Below are 19,051 nucleotides of genomic sequence, written 5' to 3' on the forward strand. Positions count from 1 at the left end.
TGGGTATAGGTTAAATGGGGACGACCAAATAGGACGCCCCGTGCAATTTTTACGCTAAAGTCTGCTGCCGTTTGAATTCAAATTGGGCCTGACCAATTATCAGCCCAACCCAGAGTCAATTTCCCCTTCCACTTTATGTTACTATTATAGCTAGCCTGTTTCTATGTATTGTATTGTGCAACTAACGCTTATAATATATGTTTTTGCCTTCGTTGTGATTTCTAGAAAAGGACTTAGCATAAATATGGTAGGGTAAAGGTAAATGGAATTAAAATAGTCATTCACTTTATAAGGTTAATATATCTTCAAGTTCAAACACATACATCAATTGCTTGTCAATAAAGTTCTTACGCTTACTTACTTCTTCCTAACAAGCTTCATTTATTTCTAAAGGAATTTGCAGAATTCAATTAGTTTAAGTGAAAACATTTTTGGAAGAAGTCTTCAAATGAATTGTTTTAGACAAAATCAACAGTTTTCGAAAAAGAAAATCGATGGATCAATACAAATCAGGCTTTGATTTTTACAAGGACGGCAATCACTTTTTGAAATCAACTTGATTTATGCCAAATTGTTTTGAAAAAAGGCAAAGCATACCTTACTGCACGTTATTTTGGGGCATATAAGAGGTTAAGCATTAATATAGACCCATGTTTTAAACAATCCCTTATTTTTAACAAGTCATACAACATAGCTTTGAAATAAACGTTTTCATTTCTAAAAGTGGCGATCCTTTAAAAATCTAGTGGTTTTCGATAAGATTAAATATTTTTTCACTTAGTTAAGGCCTTCATGTAAACCTATTTATCAACCTTGATCACTAATTGAACTAGGAATAAACAATTCTTTTCCCCACATTTAGCTGAAATAATGGCGGAGAAATATCCGGCGAGCAAATGGAGATGAAATTAGGACACATCTTGGGGTGCTGACTACATTGATGAATGTTCGAGCTGATAGAGTGCTTACCAGGTTGTTGATAGAATTTTGGGATCTGACCAAAGTGGTTTTCAAGTTTGTTGATTGTGAGCTAAAACCAACGCTCGAGGAATTTACCAGCCTTACTGAATTGCCGTTCGCTGGACGAAAGCCCATACTACCGGTCATCATGCGGATCATAGGTTTCTTTATGCATTGGGATTGGAGAGCAACATGAATTTGAGGAACGTCAAAGACACGTGGATAAGGCTGGACCTGGTGTTCGATAGATTTGGGCATCAAGAAAGCTATAATCTATATCATGAAGAATTTCAGTGTGATGAGGAAACATGGGAAAACCTTCGCCCCTTGACCTTCTCTTTATCATTGTTGGCACTTTTCGATTGTCCACAGTGGAAGGGGCAGATCAACATCAATGTGCTACCTCTGGTCTTGGCCATATTTCGGGGGTATTTGTAGGTCACCCTTGTCCTGATGCTATTTCTAGAGATGTTCAAGGCACTATCAGCATCTTTGAGGGAATATGACTTCTTTAAAAGTTGCAACCGTCAGTTGCAAATATGGGCTAAGGAGCACTTCTTTCAAAGAGAGCCAACCATCGATTACTTCATCGGCACAATCAATATGATCTGCAGTCATGAAGAGAAACTGAGGCACTGGGGAACACCACATGGTCAGGAAGACAATAACAACAACAACAATAATAACAAAAAACCTAGTAAAATCCCACAAGTGGGATATGAGAGGGTAAAGTGTACGCAGACCTTACCCTACATTATAACGGTAGAGAGGCTATTTTTAGAATTTTTGACTTACCTAAATGGAGACTTCGTTAACTGGAAGCTCTCTTGTCTAAACGGCAGATCATTCGAGATGGGGCCGACCAAATATTTCATTGAGCTGATGGGTTTAGAAGGATTTCAACCATATGCATCATTGGGAGTCCAAAGATAGTTCGGTCTTGTCCAAGACGTACCCATGTGGTCCCTAATGGCTTTGTATAGGATGACTACCATGGAAAGGTCCCAATCCTGAGAGTAGGCCGGCTCCTAGATTGGAAGATTCAAGAGCAAATTTGCAAGTATACCATGAGATTCTACCTTAGCAGCTGGTTACCTCTACTATGCACCAATAGGTGGTCCTAAGATCAGTTGACATATGCTGCCACACTTGATAATGACAATCAGATAGTAGAGTATGTGCAGATTGAGTACGAGGAGGAGCGTGAAAAGGATCTAGAAGAGGAGCTGGAGTATCATCATGAGGACGGCGAAAAAGAATCGAGGATGATCCTGAAGAAGATCCAAAGGATGAGAGCCTGGGAGGAGATTCCAGGGATGATTACTGAGTTGCTGATTTATTTCTATTCCTTACCATTTAAATTCTCTAAGGGAAATCCTATGAACCCATGAAACTTTTGTAAATACCACAAGGGTCATGTTGTAGCATTCAGTCCCTATCTTTGTGTCCTTGATGTGAAAGCTTTGAAGCCTTTGTAGTCCAAATTGTAACCATCAAACTTCCTATCAATGAAATTATCTTTTCTCTGGATCCGAACATATCAAAGATTTGGATATTTTGTTAACACTTGCGATGTAGACCAACCTACGGCAAAGGGAGGTCCACAATACTTTAGGAACACATTTGTTCAATATGTGAATTAACTGCTCTATGTGATTATATATGCGCACCCCCTGAGCTAACTTCTACTTTTATTTTCTTGCTTTATTGTTTTATATATTTATCCCCCCAAACAAAGGTTGGTTTGTGTTGATATTTAAACTAGTCGAGCCACCGTATAACTTGAGGCCCAAAGGAAAGATGACCACTATAGATAACTAGGCCAGAAATGCTCTAGTAGTAACTAACTCCCAGGGGGTTCGGGAGGAAAAATGAAACTCAGAACGATGAATATGTCGCGCAGATGGAGAAAGAAATAGAGTCGTTAAGAGAGGAAGTACAACATATCAGGGAATTAGCACATTTGGCCATGACGACACTTCCACAATTACCCCGTTGTCCATCACTAGACTCAATCCTCGACCACTTTCCTTCATCTACCCAGCAACATACCAATACCCCAACTACTTCCACTTGTCCTATACAATCATCGCATAACTCAGGTCATACCACCAGTTACCAAATGCTCCTATACATATGCCTTATGTTCCCAACTACGTTGAAGCCCCACAAAATCCACCAACCACAATCAATTCGGTCCAAACTCCCCCTCATGACAACATCACCTTTGTAAATACCCATATGCAGTATATACCTGTGGTACACACCACCACCCGTGAACGGTATGTTCCACCCGTATATACTACAATAGCACTAACTTTCACCATGCCCGTCATGGTCAAGGTGCCTTACAAGATCGATCAATATGCAGATATAGAAAAAGAAGCAAGATCCAAGGAAAATGAATCGTTGTCTGAACAACTAAGGGTCCTGAGAAAAAATAAAGAACCTGCAAGTTTCTCGAGGGAGCGAGAGCTTTGATTATGACAATTTATGTATACATCCTGGCGTCGATATGCTGGCATGATACAAACCCCTAAAATTTAATATCTTTGAGGGACAGGCGATCCCCACGGCCACTTGAGGGCATATTGTGATAAGCTAGTAGGAGTGGGAAGGAACGAGAAGTTGAGGATGAAGCTATTCATAAGAAGTTTGACTAGGGAAGAACTCACCTAGTATACTATACACGACCACATGAATTGGAGGGAATGAAAAGACATGGCTGAATATTTCATAAACCGTTTCAAGATCAATATTGAGACTTCACTAGACAGATTCGCTTTGGTATACATGCAAAAGAACCCTCTGTGTTCTTTCAAGAATATGCTCATTGTTGGAGATCAAAATAAGCTAGAGCATAACACCCACTGGATGACAATGAATTAACAAAGTACTTTATTCGTGCCAAGGAAGGAATCTACTTTGAAGAAATAATGGGGATGATCGGCCAGAAGTTTCCCAAGCTGGCTAAAATGGGAGATTTCTTGGAGGAAGGTATCAATTTCTGGAAGATATAGTCTATGGCTACACTAGAATCTGCTAGCAAAGCTATAAAGTCCGGTTCCATTAGTAGTGCAAAGAAGAAGAAGGAAGACGTAACGACAATTGCTCCTTACTATCTACCAAGTCCTCCTCGTCGAGCCAACCCATGCCTCGACAAACACTCATCCTCTAAACCAACCCACTTACACCCAAGTCTATAATGCTCAGCCACACTATAATATTCGGCCACATTACAATCAACTCCGAGAAGATACATATCTAGACCCACCACGACCATATTCCCCTGTTCAAACCACCGGCCACCAAAATAGACCTACTTATGCTACTAGACCACGTCCCAATCTCGAAGCATGAAACCCCAGGAGCTTCACCCTAATTGCTGAGCCTTTAGCCCAATTATTTGAAAGACCGAGAAGAGCCGGATTTATATTCACGATTGAAGGAAGAATACTGCACAAAACTACTAAGTATTTTGATGAAAGCAAGCGTTGTGCTTATCATTTAGATGTTCTCAGACATGACATTAAAGACTGCTATGGCCTGAGGCACGAGATTGAAATGCTGATTAAGAGTGGAGCTATCCAATGCACCTCAGCCCCACCAAATGTAAACCATAACCCACTACCAAACCACAAAATCAAGGGGTGAACTTGATCACTTTGGAGGAGGGCTATGATTTAAAGGGGACCAGGGAATACTGAAGCAACAAGGACAACTTCTTGGACAGCCCTGCTAATCACCTTGCAATTGAAAACACTTGTGATGGTTCAAACATATCAACTACGGCCCATCACAACCGTCAAAAGGGATTGGAATAATGAGTACAAGGAAGTTCCATGGACCTATGAGTCAAAGGGAAATGGAAACATGATAGAAACTGCTACCGTTCAAGGGATGACTTGATCCGAAAGTTGTTACGCTCCTGAAGAACTGAATAGAGAAATCCAAATAGAGAGCAGAATCAAAGAAGGAATATAACTGATGCAGAGGCGGTGAAGTTTTGGTGGAAGATGCCGGTTAAAGATTACTCTATCAAAGAACAGTTGAGGAAGACCCATGCCCACATATCAGTCATTGGTCTATTAATGAGTTCTAACAGTCACAAGGATGATTTCGTAAAAGTATTAAACATAGTAAGCGTGCCAGAAAACACCACCAGTAAGGCACAAGCAACAACTATTGGGAAGATGGTGGAGGCAAACAAGATCTCTTTCCGGAAGGATGAGCTTCTTGCGGAGGGTGTGGATCACAATAGATTTCTATACTTTACTATCAAGTGTGGAGACAAGGTCATATCTCGGGTACTAGTCGACGGGGGGATTGTTAACACTCAATTTTGACCCGCTGTATTTAAAAATTAACTTTTACATTCTTCCTAGTCATTAAATAGTAAAATATATTATTTTTGCACATTCTTAAATTTTAATACAATTTATTTATAATCATTCCTATTTTCAAAAAACAAAAGTGTTATTATCATTTACTGCAATTAGTTAAATACTATTATTTTTGTGTATTTTTCTAAATATCAAAATAGTTTATTAATAATTGTCCTATCTTTCATGTATTAAGATATTCTATCAATTTATTATCCTTTAAAAAATAAAATAATAATAACTACAACACTATTTGTGGTAATTGGCATTTTAATAAATACTACAAGGTATATTTTTAATTTAATAATCATCTTTTAATTTTATAGCATAGTATATTAATTACATGAGAGCCAGTGGAATTTATTTCAAAATACGGATCAAATACAATCAAACCTAATGTCCCCTCAACATCTGACGTGACAACACACTTAATATGTGTAACGATCCGGCTGGTTATTTTATTTATTGTAGCCTCTTTACCCTATTTATTGCCTCTTCTATATTTATTTATGCTTATGTGACTTGCCGAGATGGTTGGTTTGGTTCGGGGATGTTTCAGAGTAAATTGGGACATTTAGTCTCAAGATTAGAAGCTCAAGTTGAAAGAGTTGACCGGAATTTGACTTTTATGTAGACGACTCCAGAATGTAGTTTTCATGATTCCAATAGTTTCTTATGTTATTTTTGGACTTAGACGTATGTCCGGATATTGATTTGGAGGTCTATAGGTCGTTTTGACTTGAATTGGCGAACGTTCAATGTTTGGAAGATTGAGAGATTTGACCGAGAGTCGAATTTTTTGATACTAGGTTCAGATTTTAGTTTCGGGAACTAGAATATGTCATTTGTGTCACTTGGACTAGTGTGCAAAATTTGAGGTCATTCGGAGTTGATTTGGTATCGTTCGACATTGGTTTTAGAAGTTGGAAGTTCATTAGTTTCATTAGGCTTGAATTGATGTGCCATTCATGGTTTTGGTATTGTTTAATGTGATTGGAAGTTTCGAGTAAGTTCGTAATTTGTTTTAGGACTTGTTAGTATGTTTGGATGGGGTCCCGGAGGTTTTTCGTATGGTTGTCGGATTCTTTTTATAACTTTGAAGATTGCTAAAATCCGTGCTTCTGGTTTCCTCTTTTGCGATCGCGATGTAAGGGGCGCGATCGCTTAGAGTTAATGCTAGCAGGTGGACTTTTTTCCTTCGCATCTGCGAAAGAGTTGGACACATTTGTGAAGCTTTGTGGTGTCTATTCATTGCGAACGCGAGCGTTAGGACGCGTTCACGTAGAAGGGAGGATAGCTTGAGGATGTCAAGCATTTATTCTTCACAGTCGCAAGATTTGGGATGCAAACGCATAGCTGTAGGGTGTTGACCATCACGTTCGCGATTGTGCTGTCGCGTTCGCGCAAGAGGAATTGACAGCTGGTGAGATTTTTTCTACTCGAATGCGAGGCATTTTCTGCGTTTTTAAATGACTAGGCAGACTCTTTTAAATCACATTTCGAGGGTTAGAGTTATTATATCATATTTTGAGTTGTAGAGCTCGGTTTTGTGTGATTTTGGAGGGGATTTTCATGGTTTGGATCGAGGTAAGTATTTTTTACTTGGATATGTTCATTATTCATGAATCCATATTAGGTTTTATCAGTTATTTGGTGAATTGAAGTGAAGAAATTGGTGATTTTGTAATAACCTTTCTAAAATAAAAATTGAGGATTTGAAAGTCGATTTGGAGATGGAATTGGATGATTTTGGTATGGTTGGACTCGTATCGGAATGGATTTATAGAATTTTTGAGGTTTACCAGGTTCCAGAACACGGGACCGAGGTTGACTTTTTGATTTTGATAAAGACCGAAACTTTATTGTTTAAAGTTGCTTCCTACGACATTGTTTGTTGATATTAAGTTGTTTGTGATTAGATTTGAGTCGTTTGGAGGCTGATATGCATGAGAAGGACTTGTTGGAGAATTGATTTGCCCGTTTTGAGGTAAGTAACACTTCTAAACTTGGAATTGAGGGTAATTATCCCTGGAAAACATGTTGTTTGTGTTGTGTTGGGGTGACTGCTAGGTGACGGGTGTGTGGGCGTGCATCGTGGTATTCATAATCTGGGTTGATTTTTGTATTGTGCTATAAAGTCTTGTTTTATCTGTGTAATTTCTACTTGTTAGATTAAAAATGTTGTATTCATGTTAGAAATCATTTTTAGGCTATGTGCTTATTCGTTTGAGATCTAATGAGGCTATTTTTGTTGTTTTGGGTTATCTGATTTAACTGTAATTTTACACTCACTCATAATTCTTCATTTGGCATGTCAAATATCAGTCTCTATTCATTGTTCATTATTGCATCGCATAGTATCATTATTATTCCATACGTGGAGTTATTGGCTGAGTAGTATGAGGTTCTGAGCTCTTGAGACTTGAGAGATTGATGACTAAGGTGGGCCTGAGATCCGTGTTGATAGTGTTATTATGGATCGGGCTGCACACCACAACATGCCTTATTATTATTATTATTATTCTTGTTGTTGTTGTTGTTGTTGTTGTTGTTGTTGTTATTAATGTGGATCGGGCTGCACGCGTCAGCAAGTCTTATGGGCATGATCCGCTCCTCCTTAGTCTGACATACTAGCAGTGAGCACATGCACAATTATATGATTCGGCATTAGTTTTAGAAGTTGAAAGTTCATTAGTTCATTAGGCTTGGATCGATGTGCGATTCATGGTTTTGGCGTTATTTGATGTGATTTGAGACTTCGAGCGAGTTGTTGGTATGCTTGGATGGGATCCCGAGGGCTTCGGGTGTGTGTTTCAGATGGTTAGCGGACACATTTTTGGAGTTAAACCATTACTGAAGGTGTGGGGCTTCTGTTGTAATCACATCTGCGGTGGGCCTAGCCGCAGATGCGGAGCCGTAGGTGCGGCTAAAGGCTCACAAAAGCGAATTTGGGGGCTCCAGGGAAAATTCCGCAGATGCAGACAAAGGCCTGCAGATGCGCAAGATGAGCTGCACCAAAAAGTGATCGGCTCCAACCCTGCACCATTATATAATAGCGAGGAGTGGTCGATGTAGCTTTTACCCGAATGGTCGGGATCGATATCCACATGGATTTTATATTGGTTGGGAGTTGGATTTCTATCTAATCTAGCTATGCGTGTTGCTTTTAATTGCACTTCTAACCATGCTTGGATTTGTTTGTACTCTACTTTTAATGCTACTGATTGCTGAAAATAATATAAGTACAATATTTTTGTAAGAGTTATCTTAATTGATGAAAAGCACTAGGGAAGTGACTTACACCTAGGCGAGTATCTAATGGGATCTAAAATTTAGGACAAGTTTGTTATATTTGAGGTCGTGATATAACCCTTATACATAATTACTCACTCTATACCTCTCGGTAGTTTGAGTGATTTTGCCCTAATTGATTTTCTCAAGCCTAATTGGGTGTTCAAACAATGCAAGTAAAATTAGCTCAAGTCGGGTATTACTATCTCTAGGTTTAACCCTTTAATTGGGGCTATCAATCTCTTGAATGCACCCCAATTCCTTGTTAGCCTAATTTTCCTAGACTTAATCTCTCTTTCTCAAGAAGAGTCTAAGTCATAAAGGCACAAGTCAGTGTTTGCAACCACCAATTCTACAATTAAAGCATGAATCAAGCTAAATATCACTAACCCATAAATAATTAAGCCCTAAAATTGAAGACCCATTAAATACCCACACTAGAGTTGGGTCACAACACTAGCTAATGGGTTTAGCTACTCATAATCAATATAGAAATGAAAGATGTAGATGAAATATAAGCTAAAGCTGCTCTAAAATTACTCTAAACGGTAAAGTATGGCTATTCAGGAGCTCACTGATACAAAAGATAACCTAAAAATGTGAAAAATATCTATTTATACACAGCTGAAATTACTAGATAAAAATACCCCTACGGAGGTTCCGCTGTCAGTGAAATACTGGGTGCCTCAGCGCATGGACATTCACGGCCGCGCAAAAACAAGCGTGAACCGCATTTCTTCAATTTTGTGCTTGGCTTGGACTTGGTTTTGCGGATAGCATAAAAGTCACCGTCTACGCACTAGAATCATCCTCGGCCGCGTAATTTGGACGCGAACCGCGCTCCTCAGTCAAGCTCAACTTGTAGAGTATCTGAACCTCAATCAACACTTTCAGCGGAAATACCACCGCGGCCGCGTCAGGTATTCCGAAGCCACACTTTTTCATCGCGGTCAGTGGTCACTGTTGTACCACAAAATATCTTCTTTGAATCTCATTTCCGCGGACTGCGTAATTGTGGCCGCTTCAGTGATGGACCTTACACGACCACTCTTTTCCTTCGTGGTCAGCACTTCAGTCTCAGCTTTGAACTTGTGCAAATTTAACTCCTTCATGAGTTGATTATGACTTTCTTTCCTCATTTTGACCAAACCATGCAGACAAGCACATTAAGTCAATTTTCGGGAATACTTTTACACATTTTTTATCCAAAAACTAAGCAAAAGAGAGCATAAGATAGGCTAAAATCCATAGTTATCAACTCCCCCAAACTCAAGCTTTTGCTTGTCCTTAAGAAAATAAAGTAATTCCCACCTCCACAAGATAAAAGAAAGGAAAATTTCAGTTGTTCTAAGGTAACTTCATTAAGCGTTAATTGGGACTAATAATTACCCTCAACACAAATGTATTATCAACAACACATAACCTTATTAGCACAATGGCTATAGTGCGATACAAGAGCATCAAGAGTTGACTTAACTCATCAAGGAAGCTCGCTCTACTACGTAGGTCATTTTGGAACCCAAACTCTTTCTCCTCTACTCTTCATAAGCAAATCTCACTTTAGATTATAGCACTCAGAACAAGAATTGTGGAAAAGTACACTCATATCTCTCAAAGGAAGGTCACAAGTCCGGCTCTAAATACCATAAGCTTGCCCCTTATGTGAATCACCACTAATGTAAGCTCACTCAACTCGAAATCATATAGGGCTTTTGCGGGAATGTAATGAAGACTTTTGGTTCAAGGTAGAATATATCAGTCTATGAAGGTTTTATATTTATTTAAGCACTTCATTTTCTCATTTCAGCTCACACTTTCTTGATTCTTTGAGTCATTTTTATTCTTCCTTAGGGGATTAGAGAGATACCGTCACTCTTTTTTGTTCATGACAATCATTTTTCTCCTTTATAATCATTCCAAGCCTTTCATCATTGCTTTTATTGAATCCGTTCATTTTTCTAAATTATTCACTGTCTTTTTGACTTTTTGGCTTTTCTTTCTTTTTCTTTTGCCTTCTCTTTTTTTCATTTTGTACCTTTTGTCACTTTTGCATTCCTCGTCTCTCCCTTCCAAACATACGCTTTCGCCAATTGTGCTAAGGAAAGATCGGGCGCCAAGAGAGGGTCATTTTAGAACGGATAAAGGCTTGTATCATGGTTATTGAAAGAACAAGGGCTTCGGCTCAACAGGCTTGACTAGGGATATCATATTTGGTGGGCTATGGATACTTTCAAGTTTTAATTTGGATCAAGGAGAGTCTATAATCATTTCTCATGTTGAGCTACACTTAGAATTTTACCTAGACAAACGGAAAATAGTATCAAGGTTATTACAGACCAATTATCCAAATCATCATCAAAATAAGGCCCCTCCAATAAAAATTAGCATTATCCTCAATTCTATCAGCAAAAATAGAATAGAGGAAGGGTAGAGAGTAAAGAAAAACTCCCTATGATGCGTCTTTCTGCATGGGGCCATTGGCTGGGTCTTATGGATGACTTGAGCCACCTCTCTCTGGGTCCTCCAGCTCAATCTCCAAACCCTCAGTCTGGGGGATCACCCCTCTTCTCACCGATGCTCTGTCAGCCTCCTGTTCTGATCCCTGTGCTGCCAGAGCTACTGGAAATTGCTCCTCCAAGAGTAAGTCCAGTGGGATGTCTCTAGCTGATGCAATTTTCTCAACCTCCTTCCTTAGCAGCTTTACTGACTCTTTTGAGGCCTGAGTCTTCTTCATTTTCTTTGTTTGTTTGCCCAGGTCCTTGATTACTTTTCCTTGTGCATCCAAAGTGGCCATGATAAGCTTCTGGTTGTCCAGGAGCTTCTTCTGGTTGGCTAGAAGCTCCTTGAGCAATTCCTCCACTGAAGCAGGCACCTGAGGTTGTGCTAGAGTTGACTGAGCTGCCACTGCACTGGATAGGATAGACAACTTTGATGTAGCTTCCTGCATCCAGTTGTTGATACTGGATAGAGTCTGATTAACTAGTAGTGCAGTCAGAGCGTATGCTGATGAAGAAGCCACTAAAGTTAGAATAGAAGAAGATGGTCCGGAGGAAGGATGTGGCATGGAAATATAAGGCTCGGAACTAGTGGCAACCACCCCTGGCTCTTCAAACTGGCCAGTGGAAGTGGTGGCTTTGCCCTTGGACTTGGGGTTGTCCGTACCCTGAAGGTTGTGCCATCAAAATAGCCTCTTTGGTTTCACTTTGGTGTCAAAGTCCCTTCCTTCTACTTACTGATCCTCTAGGTACATGGTGAGCAAGTTTGGGAAAGGATATGAGCTCTCATCCTTACCAACCATTCTGCTAACCACTTTGGTCATAGTATTCCCGATGTTGATCGGGTACCCCGCTATGATAACCCCTATAATAATAGCCCGGGAGACCGGCATATCATTGTCATGTGTAGTAGGGTCTAACCGACTACACACAAAAGTTTTCCACCCCTTCACTTCGAAGCTCAGAGTGTTCCTGTAGATCGGGACCCCAGGTGTCAGCCAGGCTGGAGTAGTCCCAGGAATAGCAACCACCGATAGAAGCCAAGGGCTGGCTAACTCATCCATAGCCACATTCTGCAAATACAGGGACTCATCTTCGTCATTGAACCCATCATAGTATTTAGAGTCTTGCCATCAAACAAAACCTTCTTGTTGCGGACTTTAGTAAAATACGTGCCCTTTTTGATATGGTCGACATTTGCATAAAATTCCTTGATCAAATATTCATTGACATCCGGTAAGTTGCTGGTGAATAACTTCACCCCACTCTCTCATTGAAGTGCCTCTTGACATTAGGGTTGTGGGGTAGCAGATCTCGCTCAATCAAGACCCTCTCAAGTGTAAGTGACCTTTGAGGCCACCACTCCCGAAATTTGTGGTAGGCTTTCTCACTTAAAAACCGTTCTTGCCATACCGACGGGTTCCTTAATATCACCAACTCCCTGCCTGGGTGTCACCACCCCTTCTGTCGTCAGGGATCTTAGCACCTACATCAATAGGATCTGCTGGTGAGGCCACAGGTGTAGCAGGTGGAGAAGCTGATGCTAAAGCCTCACTACTTTCCTCTGAGCCATCACATGACTCAGAAGAAGCAAAGGGTGCAGGCTCGTCCCGCAACTGGAATTTCCCTTAAAAGTCTGCGGGAACATGGGTTGGCACCGAGTCTCCTTTCGCAACTTCTCGGGAAGGGACATGCTCACTACCTTTAGAATGGGATGCGGCTTTGTATGCAGCTTTGATGGTTTTTTGGAACTTCCCTATAGATTTCTGGACCGCTAGTGGTAACTTGGTCCTTCCTTATCCTCCTTTTCCCCTGCCTCGAGAAGATTTAGCCCTCCCTTTTTGTTTATCACCTGCGCCTCTAGATCAGACCATTGTCTACATACACAATCAGTGAAAGCTCATTAGTATTGTTGTTAAAAAAATCATAAAAGGAAAGTAGATGAAAAGTTGACAGTGTTTCTAAAAGTAAAGGTCAGCGGAAAAAGAGGCGCGACTGCTGAATGGGCACCACGGTCCGCGAAAAAAGGAATACGGCCGCAAAAGACTGGGGATCAGACTACCCAGTCTCTAAAGTTGAGGAGCCGCTGACAGCGGAAAAAGGGGCACGACCCCGAAAGTTGCACCATTGTCCGCATAAAAAAGAACGTGGCCGTAGACCTAACTTATCAATTCTCTGAACTTTAAATTTGTGGTCCGAGAAAAAAGAAGTGCGGCCACGTAAAGCAGGCCGTTGACGGCGGAAATTCCACTGCTGACCACGGAAATGCAAATCATTTTTAACTTAGCACTACATAAGAATGCTGACCTCAAAGTTAAGGTGTCAGCCACGAAATTCAAAAAGAACGGGCACTAACCAACGAGATAACACCTAGGGTTTTCACTTAGCATAAAAATTAGGCAATTAAGCGTTAAAATGACCAACCCCATCCCCATTGGGCATTAAAATCAATTACCCAACCAGTTATTATCTTCAATAAAGCATACTTTTGATTCTTGGCTTGTATTAACCTTAACTAAAAGAAAATTGAAACTATCTAGAAAAAAAAAACAAGAACTAAAATTAAGACAAAGAAATTGAGCATACCAGTTGTTTAATTTGTTATAGAAATTACTCTTGCCTAATGAGATGGAGTCTTAGATGAAGTAAACGAACAGTGCAAAGGGGTGTTTAGGGCTGAGGTGCGTGAAAAGTGTAAAAGGATGAGGGCACTCCTATTTATACTAAAACCCCGAGGGCCCACACCGACTTACCTGCCGCGGCCGTAGAATTCCACCGTGGACCGTGCTTTTGGCTGCTTCAAAGAGTTGTATGTTCCATAACACTGCTGAGAGCGAAAAAGTGGGCGCGGCTGCAGAACAAGGTCCGCTGATAGCTGAAATGCCATCGCGGACACAGTTGAAACTTCATAGAGGTCACATTTTGGACTTTTCAAGTCCACGTCCGCTACAGAATCACACCCCCGAGAAAAAGTTTCCGCTGATCGTAGAATTTTGAGCGCGGTCAGCTGTCCAATTTCATACTTAGCCAAATTTTCCAGTATTATTCCTGCATTGCATAAAAAATGCCTACACAAATCTCATAACCAGTTAGTCCAAACTATATCCTACACTAAGAAGAAAATCAAAAGGAAAGAAAAACACATGGGTTACCTCCCAAGAAGCTCCTGATTTAACATCGCGGCACGACGCACATTACTATCATCATTTGAAATTGATTAAGTCCACCACGTGGCTATCATCAAATTTTCCCATATAGTGTTTGACTCAATGCCCATTAACTCTAAAAACTTCACCATTTATATTCTTCAAATCAAGAGCACCAAATGGAGTTACATGCACCACTTCAAAAGGGCCACTCCATTTTGACTTGAGCTTTCCCAAAAATAGAAGTAACCGAGAGTTGAATAGAAGAACCAAGTCACCTTCCTTGATTTCCCTGCTCCAGGCATACTTGTCATGTAAGTACTTCATCTTGTCTTTATACAAGGATAAGCTGGAATAGGCATGAAACCTAAACTCATCAAGTTCATTAAGTTGCTCTACCCAAAGATTTGCTACAACATCCCACTCAATAGTTAACCACTTCAAAGCCCACATGGCTTTATGCTTTAACTCAACCGGAAGATGGCATGCTTTTCCAAATACCAACTGGTATGGAGACATACTAATTGGAGTCTTGTAAGCAGTCCTGTAAGCCCACAAAGCATCATCCAGTTTCCTTGACCAATCAGTCATATTTGCATTGACAGTTTTTGACAATATACTCTTTATCTCCCTGTTGGAGACCTCAACTTGACCACTAGCCTGAGGATGATAAGGGGTTTATACCTTGTGATTGACACCATATTTTTCAAGCAAAGTGTCAAATGCCCTATCGCAAAAATGAGAACCCCCATCACTGATTATTGCTTGAGGAGTACCAAACCATGTGAAGATATTTTTCTTGAGAAATGCCACCACACTCCGGGTTTCGTTGTTGGAAAACCCACGACCTCAATCCACTTGGAAACATAATAAACAGCCACCGGAATGTAAGTGTTACCACACGAACTCACAAAAGGCCCCATGAAGTCTATACCCCACATGTTAAAAATGTCAACCTCAAGAATAGTGGTAAGAGACATTTCATCCTTCTTAGAAATTCCACCAGCTCTCTGACACTCATCACATCTCTTAACAAGCTCACTAGCATCTTTATACAGAGTAGGCCAATAAAAATCTACAGCTAAGAGCCTTTGAAGCAGTTATCGCCCTACCGTGATGACCACCTTAGGGCGAGGAATGGCATGCATCAAGAATACTCATTTGCTCCTCCTCCGGAACACATCTCCGGATCACACTATCATTACAAATCTTGAAAAGATATGGCTCATCCCAGTAATAATCTAAGCTGTCCCGTTTAAGCTTTTTCCTTTGGCTAGAAGAGAGCTCACTCGGGATAATGCCGGTCATAAGAAAATTGGCCACATCGGTGAACCAAGACATACTATTCAAAGAAACGGAGAGGAGTTGTTCATCCAGAAACGAATAATTAATTTCAAGGCCATCATGGGGCCTCTCCTCCTCCTCCAAGTAGGACAAGTGGTCCGCCACTTGATTTTCACACCCTTTTTGATCAATAATCTGAAGGTCAAACTCTTGAAGAAAAAGAACCAATCTCATCAACCTAGTCTTAGATTCCTTCTTTGTCATCAAATAACGGAGTACCGCGTGATCGGTGTGCGCAATCACTTTGGTACCCATGAGATATGGCCTGAACTTCTCCATGGCAAAGACAATGGATAATAAATCTTTTTCGGTCATAGTATAATTGACTTGGGCATCATTCATTATTTTTCTTGCATAATATACCAGATGAAATATTTTGTTGATCCTTTGCCCCAAAACCGCTCCTACCGCAACGTCACTAGCATCACATGTGAGCTCAAATGGCAAGCTCCAATTGGGTGCGATGATGATGGGAGTGGTAGTCAATCTATACTTGAGAAGCTCAAAAGTTATCATGCAATCATCACTGAACACAAACTTTGCATCCTTCCCCAACAATTTGCACAAGGGATTCACCACCTTTGAGAAGTCTTTGATAAACCTTTGGTAGAACCCTGCATGTCAAAGAAAGCTCCTAGCCCCTTTGACGGAAGTAAGAGGAGGGAGTTTTGAAATCACTTCAATCTTTGATTTATCTAATTCTATACCATTTTTTGAGATCTTATGGCCAAGGACAATGCCCCCATCGACCATAAAGTGACACTTTTCCCAACTAAGCACTAGATTTGTCTCTTCACATCGGGCTAACACTCTGTCAAGATTACCCAACCAGTCTTCAAAAGAGTCACCCACAACACAAAATCATCCATGAACACTTCCAAAGTCCTCCACCATGTCCATAAATATAGCCATCATACACCGCTGAAAGGTAACCGGTGCATTACACAAACCAATCCATGAGAATGCAAAGGTTCCATATGGACACGTGAAAGTGGTTTTCTATTGGTCTTCTGGTGCAATCAAAATCTGGTTGTAACCTGAGTACCCATCCAAAAAGCAATAGTAGGAATGCCCGACAAGTCTATTCAACATTTGGTCAAGAAAGGGCAACGGAAAATGATCTTTACGGGTCACTTTGTTCAGCTTTCGGTAATCCATGCATACCCTCCATCCGGTGACAGTCCTAGTGGGGATCAACTCATTTTGCTCATTTGTGACCACAGTCATACCCCCCTTCTTCGGCAGACATTGTACCGGTAAAGTCCATGAACTATCCGAAATGAGGTACACAACCCCTGCATCTAGCAACTTGATAACTTCCTTCTTGACAACCTCTTGCATAGCCTCGTTCAACCTCCTTTGATGTTCCACAAAGGTTTTGGCATCATCCTCAAGTATTATCTTGTGCATGCAAAAGACAGGGCTTATCCCCCGAATATCAGCTAGAGTCCATCAAATTGCCTTCTTCCTTCTTTGGAGCACCTCAAGGGTGGCATCTACCTACAAGTTAGTTAAGCAATAAGAAATAATAACAGGTAAAGTTGAACAAGGGCCCAAGAATTCATGCTAGAGGTGTGAAGGCAAAGACTTCTACTGCAATATGGGAGGTTCCTCGATTGAGAGCTTTGTTGGTGGAGTCTTTCTGTTCTAGAGATCCAAGGATAGTTTACGGGGCTCATATGGGTAAGAACTCATTCCTTGCAAAGCATTGACATACTCTACCAAGCCTTCGTCCTCAGTCACATCATGGTTTAACAATATAACTTCCAAAAGGTCTTCCACATTGATCATGGCACTTTTGTCATCAACTATCATCTCTGTCACAAGATCCACAAAAGAGCAAATCTCAGTACTATTCAGCTGCCTCATTGATTTGCAAACGTGGAAGACAACTTTTTCGTCACCCACCCGGAAGGTGAGCTCCCCTGCTTCCACATCAACCAATGCCTTCTCTGTTGCTAGGAAAGGCCTAACCAGTATTATTGGCACCTCATAGTCGACTTCGCAGTTGAGAATCACAAAATTCACAGGCAAAATAAATTTGTCAACCCGGACAAGAACATTATCAATAATACCAAGCGGCCTCTTCATTGTTCTATCCGCCATTTGTAATCTCATTTAAGTAGCTCTTGATTGATCAATATCCAAAGTTTTGAATATAGAGTAAGGCATTAAATTTATACTTGCTCCTAAATCACACAAGGCCTTTGCAAAATCCGCACTCCCAATGGTACATGGAATGGTAAATACGCTGGGATCCTCAAGCTTTGGAGCCATCGAGTGCACAATGGCACTCACTTGATGAGTCATTTTGATGATCTCATAATCCATAGATCTCTTTTTAGTTACCAACTCTTTCATAAACTTGGCATATCCTGGAATTTGCTCAAGAGCTTCCATCAAGGGCACATTGATCGACAAACTTTTCATCATCTCAATAAACTTCTTGAACTGGTTTTTATTCTTTTGCTTTGCAAGTCTTTGAGGGTAAGGTGGAGGAGGCCTTGGCAAAGGATCCTTATCTTTATGCATTACTGTTTCCGATATGTTTATCACGTGTTCCCTAGATGGGTTCACATAATTTTGAGTCTCCTCCTCATTGTTATGAATATCAATTCTCACCTCACCATCCAACTTCTCTTCACTCACTTGCTCATCAACTATTGGATCATCGTCATTTTGCACTTCAACATCTTCACTCACAACTTTCTTTTGCTTGGAGGTACTTGCTTCACCACCTATACCGCTCTTTGTGGTCACCGCCATTGCATGGTCGGTATTGTTCCCACCCTTTAGGTTTAATAGCACCGTGTCACTAGGTAGTGCCCCCTTAGAGCGAATGTTCAAAGCTTGCAAAATCTGGCCAAGTTGAACCTCCAGATTGCGGATAGAAGTATTATGGGACGCCAATTGGGCATCGGAGTCGGTGGTTTTCTTCCTTATTTTCTCAAACATTGACTCAATTCGTCCCATCTCATTGTTGGACGAGCTAGGACCTTGGGATGGAAATGGAGGCAGATTGTTTAGTTGGTGAAACATTGGAGGCTTTTGAAATCCCGGCCCCCGATTACCTTGATTACCGTTATTCCAACCCCCTTGGTTGTTGTTGCCACCCTAATTGCCATTGTTACCCCAATTATGGTCGTTATTCCTGTTGTTGTTGTTGTTGTTGTTGTTGTTGTTGTTATTGTTCCAATTTCTTTGGCCTTGGTTGCCCCAATTCTGATTATTCCTCTGTGATATCCATTGTTGATTTGGATCATTACCCCATTGTCCTTGATAGTTGTTGGCATACAAAACTTCTTCTCTTTGCTCATCATACCCATTATCTTGGTTGTAACCACTGCTACCTTGCTCATATTGATCCTGATTTCCTTGCATTTATTGCCCATGCTGTCTCCTCTTGTTTACTAATAGATTGACCCCTTCCATT

The 19,051-nt window shown here is 40.7% G+C and overlaps 2 protein-coding genes across 2 annotated transcripts; both read right to left on the reverse strand.

The window, feature by feature from the left end:
- Positions 1-14,394: 14,394 nt before the first annotated feature.
- Positions 14,395-14,865, reverse strand: LOC138870844 (uncharacterized). The gene has a single exon (XM_070148684.1). It carries the CDS (start codon positions 14,863-14,865, stop codon positions 14,395-14,397), a length of 471 nt encoding a protein of 156 aa, XP_070004785.1.
- A 2,871-nt stretch (positions 14,866-17,736) lies between these two features.
- On the reverse strand, positions 17,737-18,591 carry LOC138870845 (uncharacterized). Its single transcript, XM_070148685.1, has one exon. It carries the CDS (start codon positions 18,589-18,591, stop codon positions 17,737-17,739), a length of 855 nt encoding a protein of 284 aa, XP_070004786.1.
- Between the last annotated feature and the right edge of the window lie 460 nt (positions 18,592-19,051).

The sequence above is a fragment of the Nicotiana sylvestris genome, chromosome 6, assembly GCF_000393655.2.
Source record: "Nicotiana sylvestris chromosome 6, ASM39365v2, whole genome shotgun sequence".
Taxonomy (NCBI): Eukaryota; Viridiplantae; Streptophyta; class Magnoliopsida; order Solanales; family Solanaceae; genus Nicotiana; species Nicotiana sylvestris.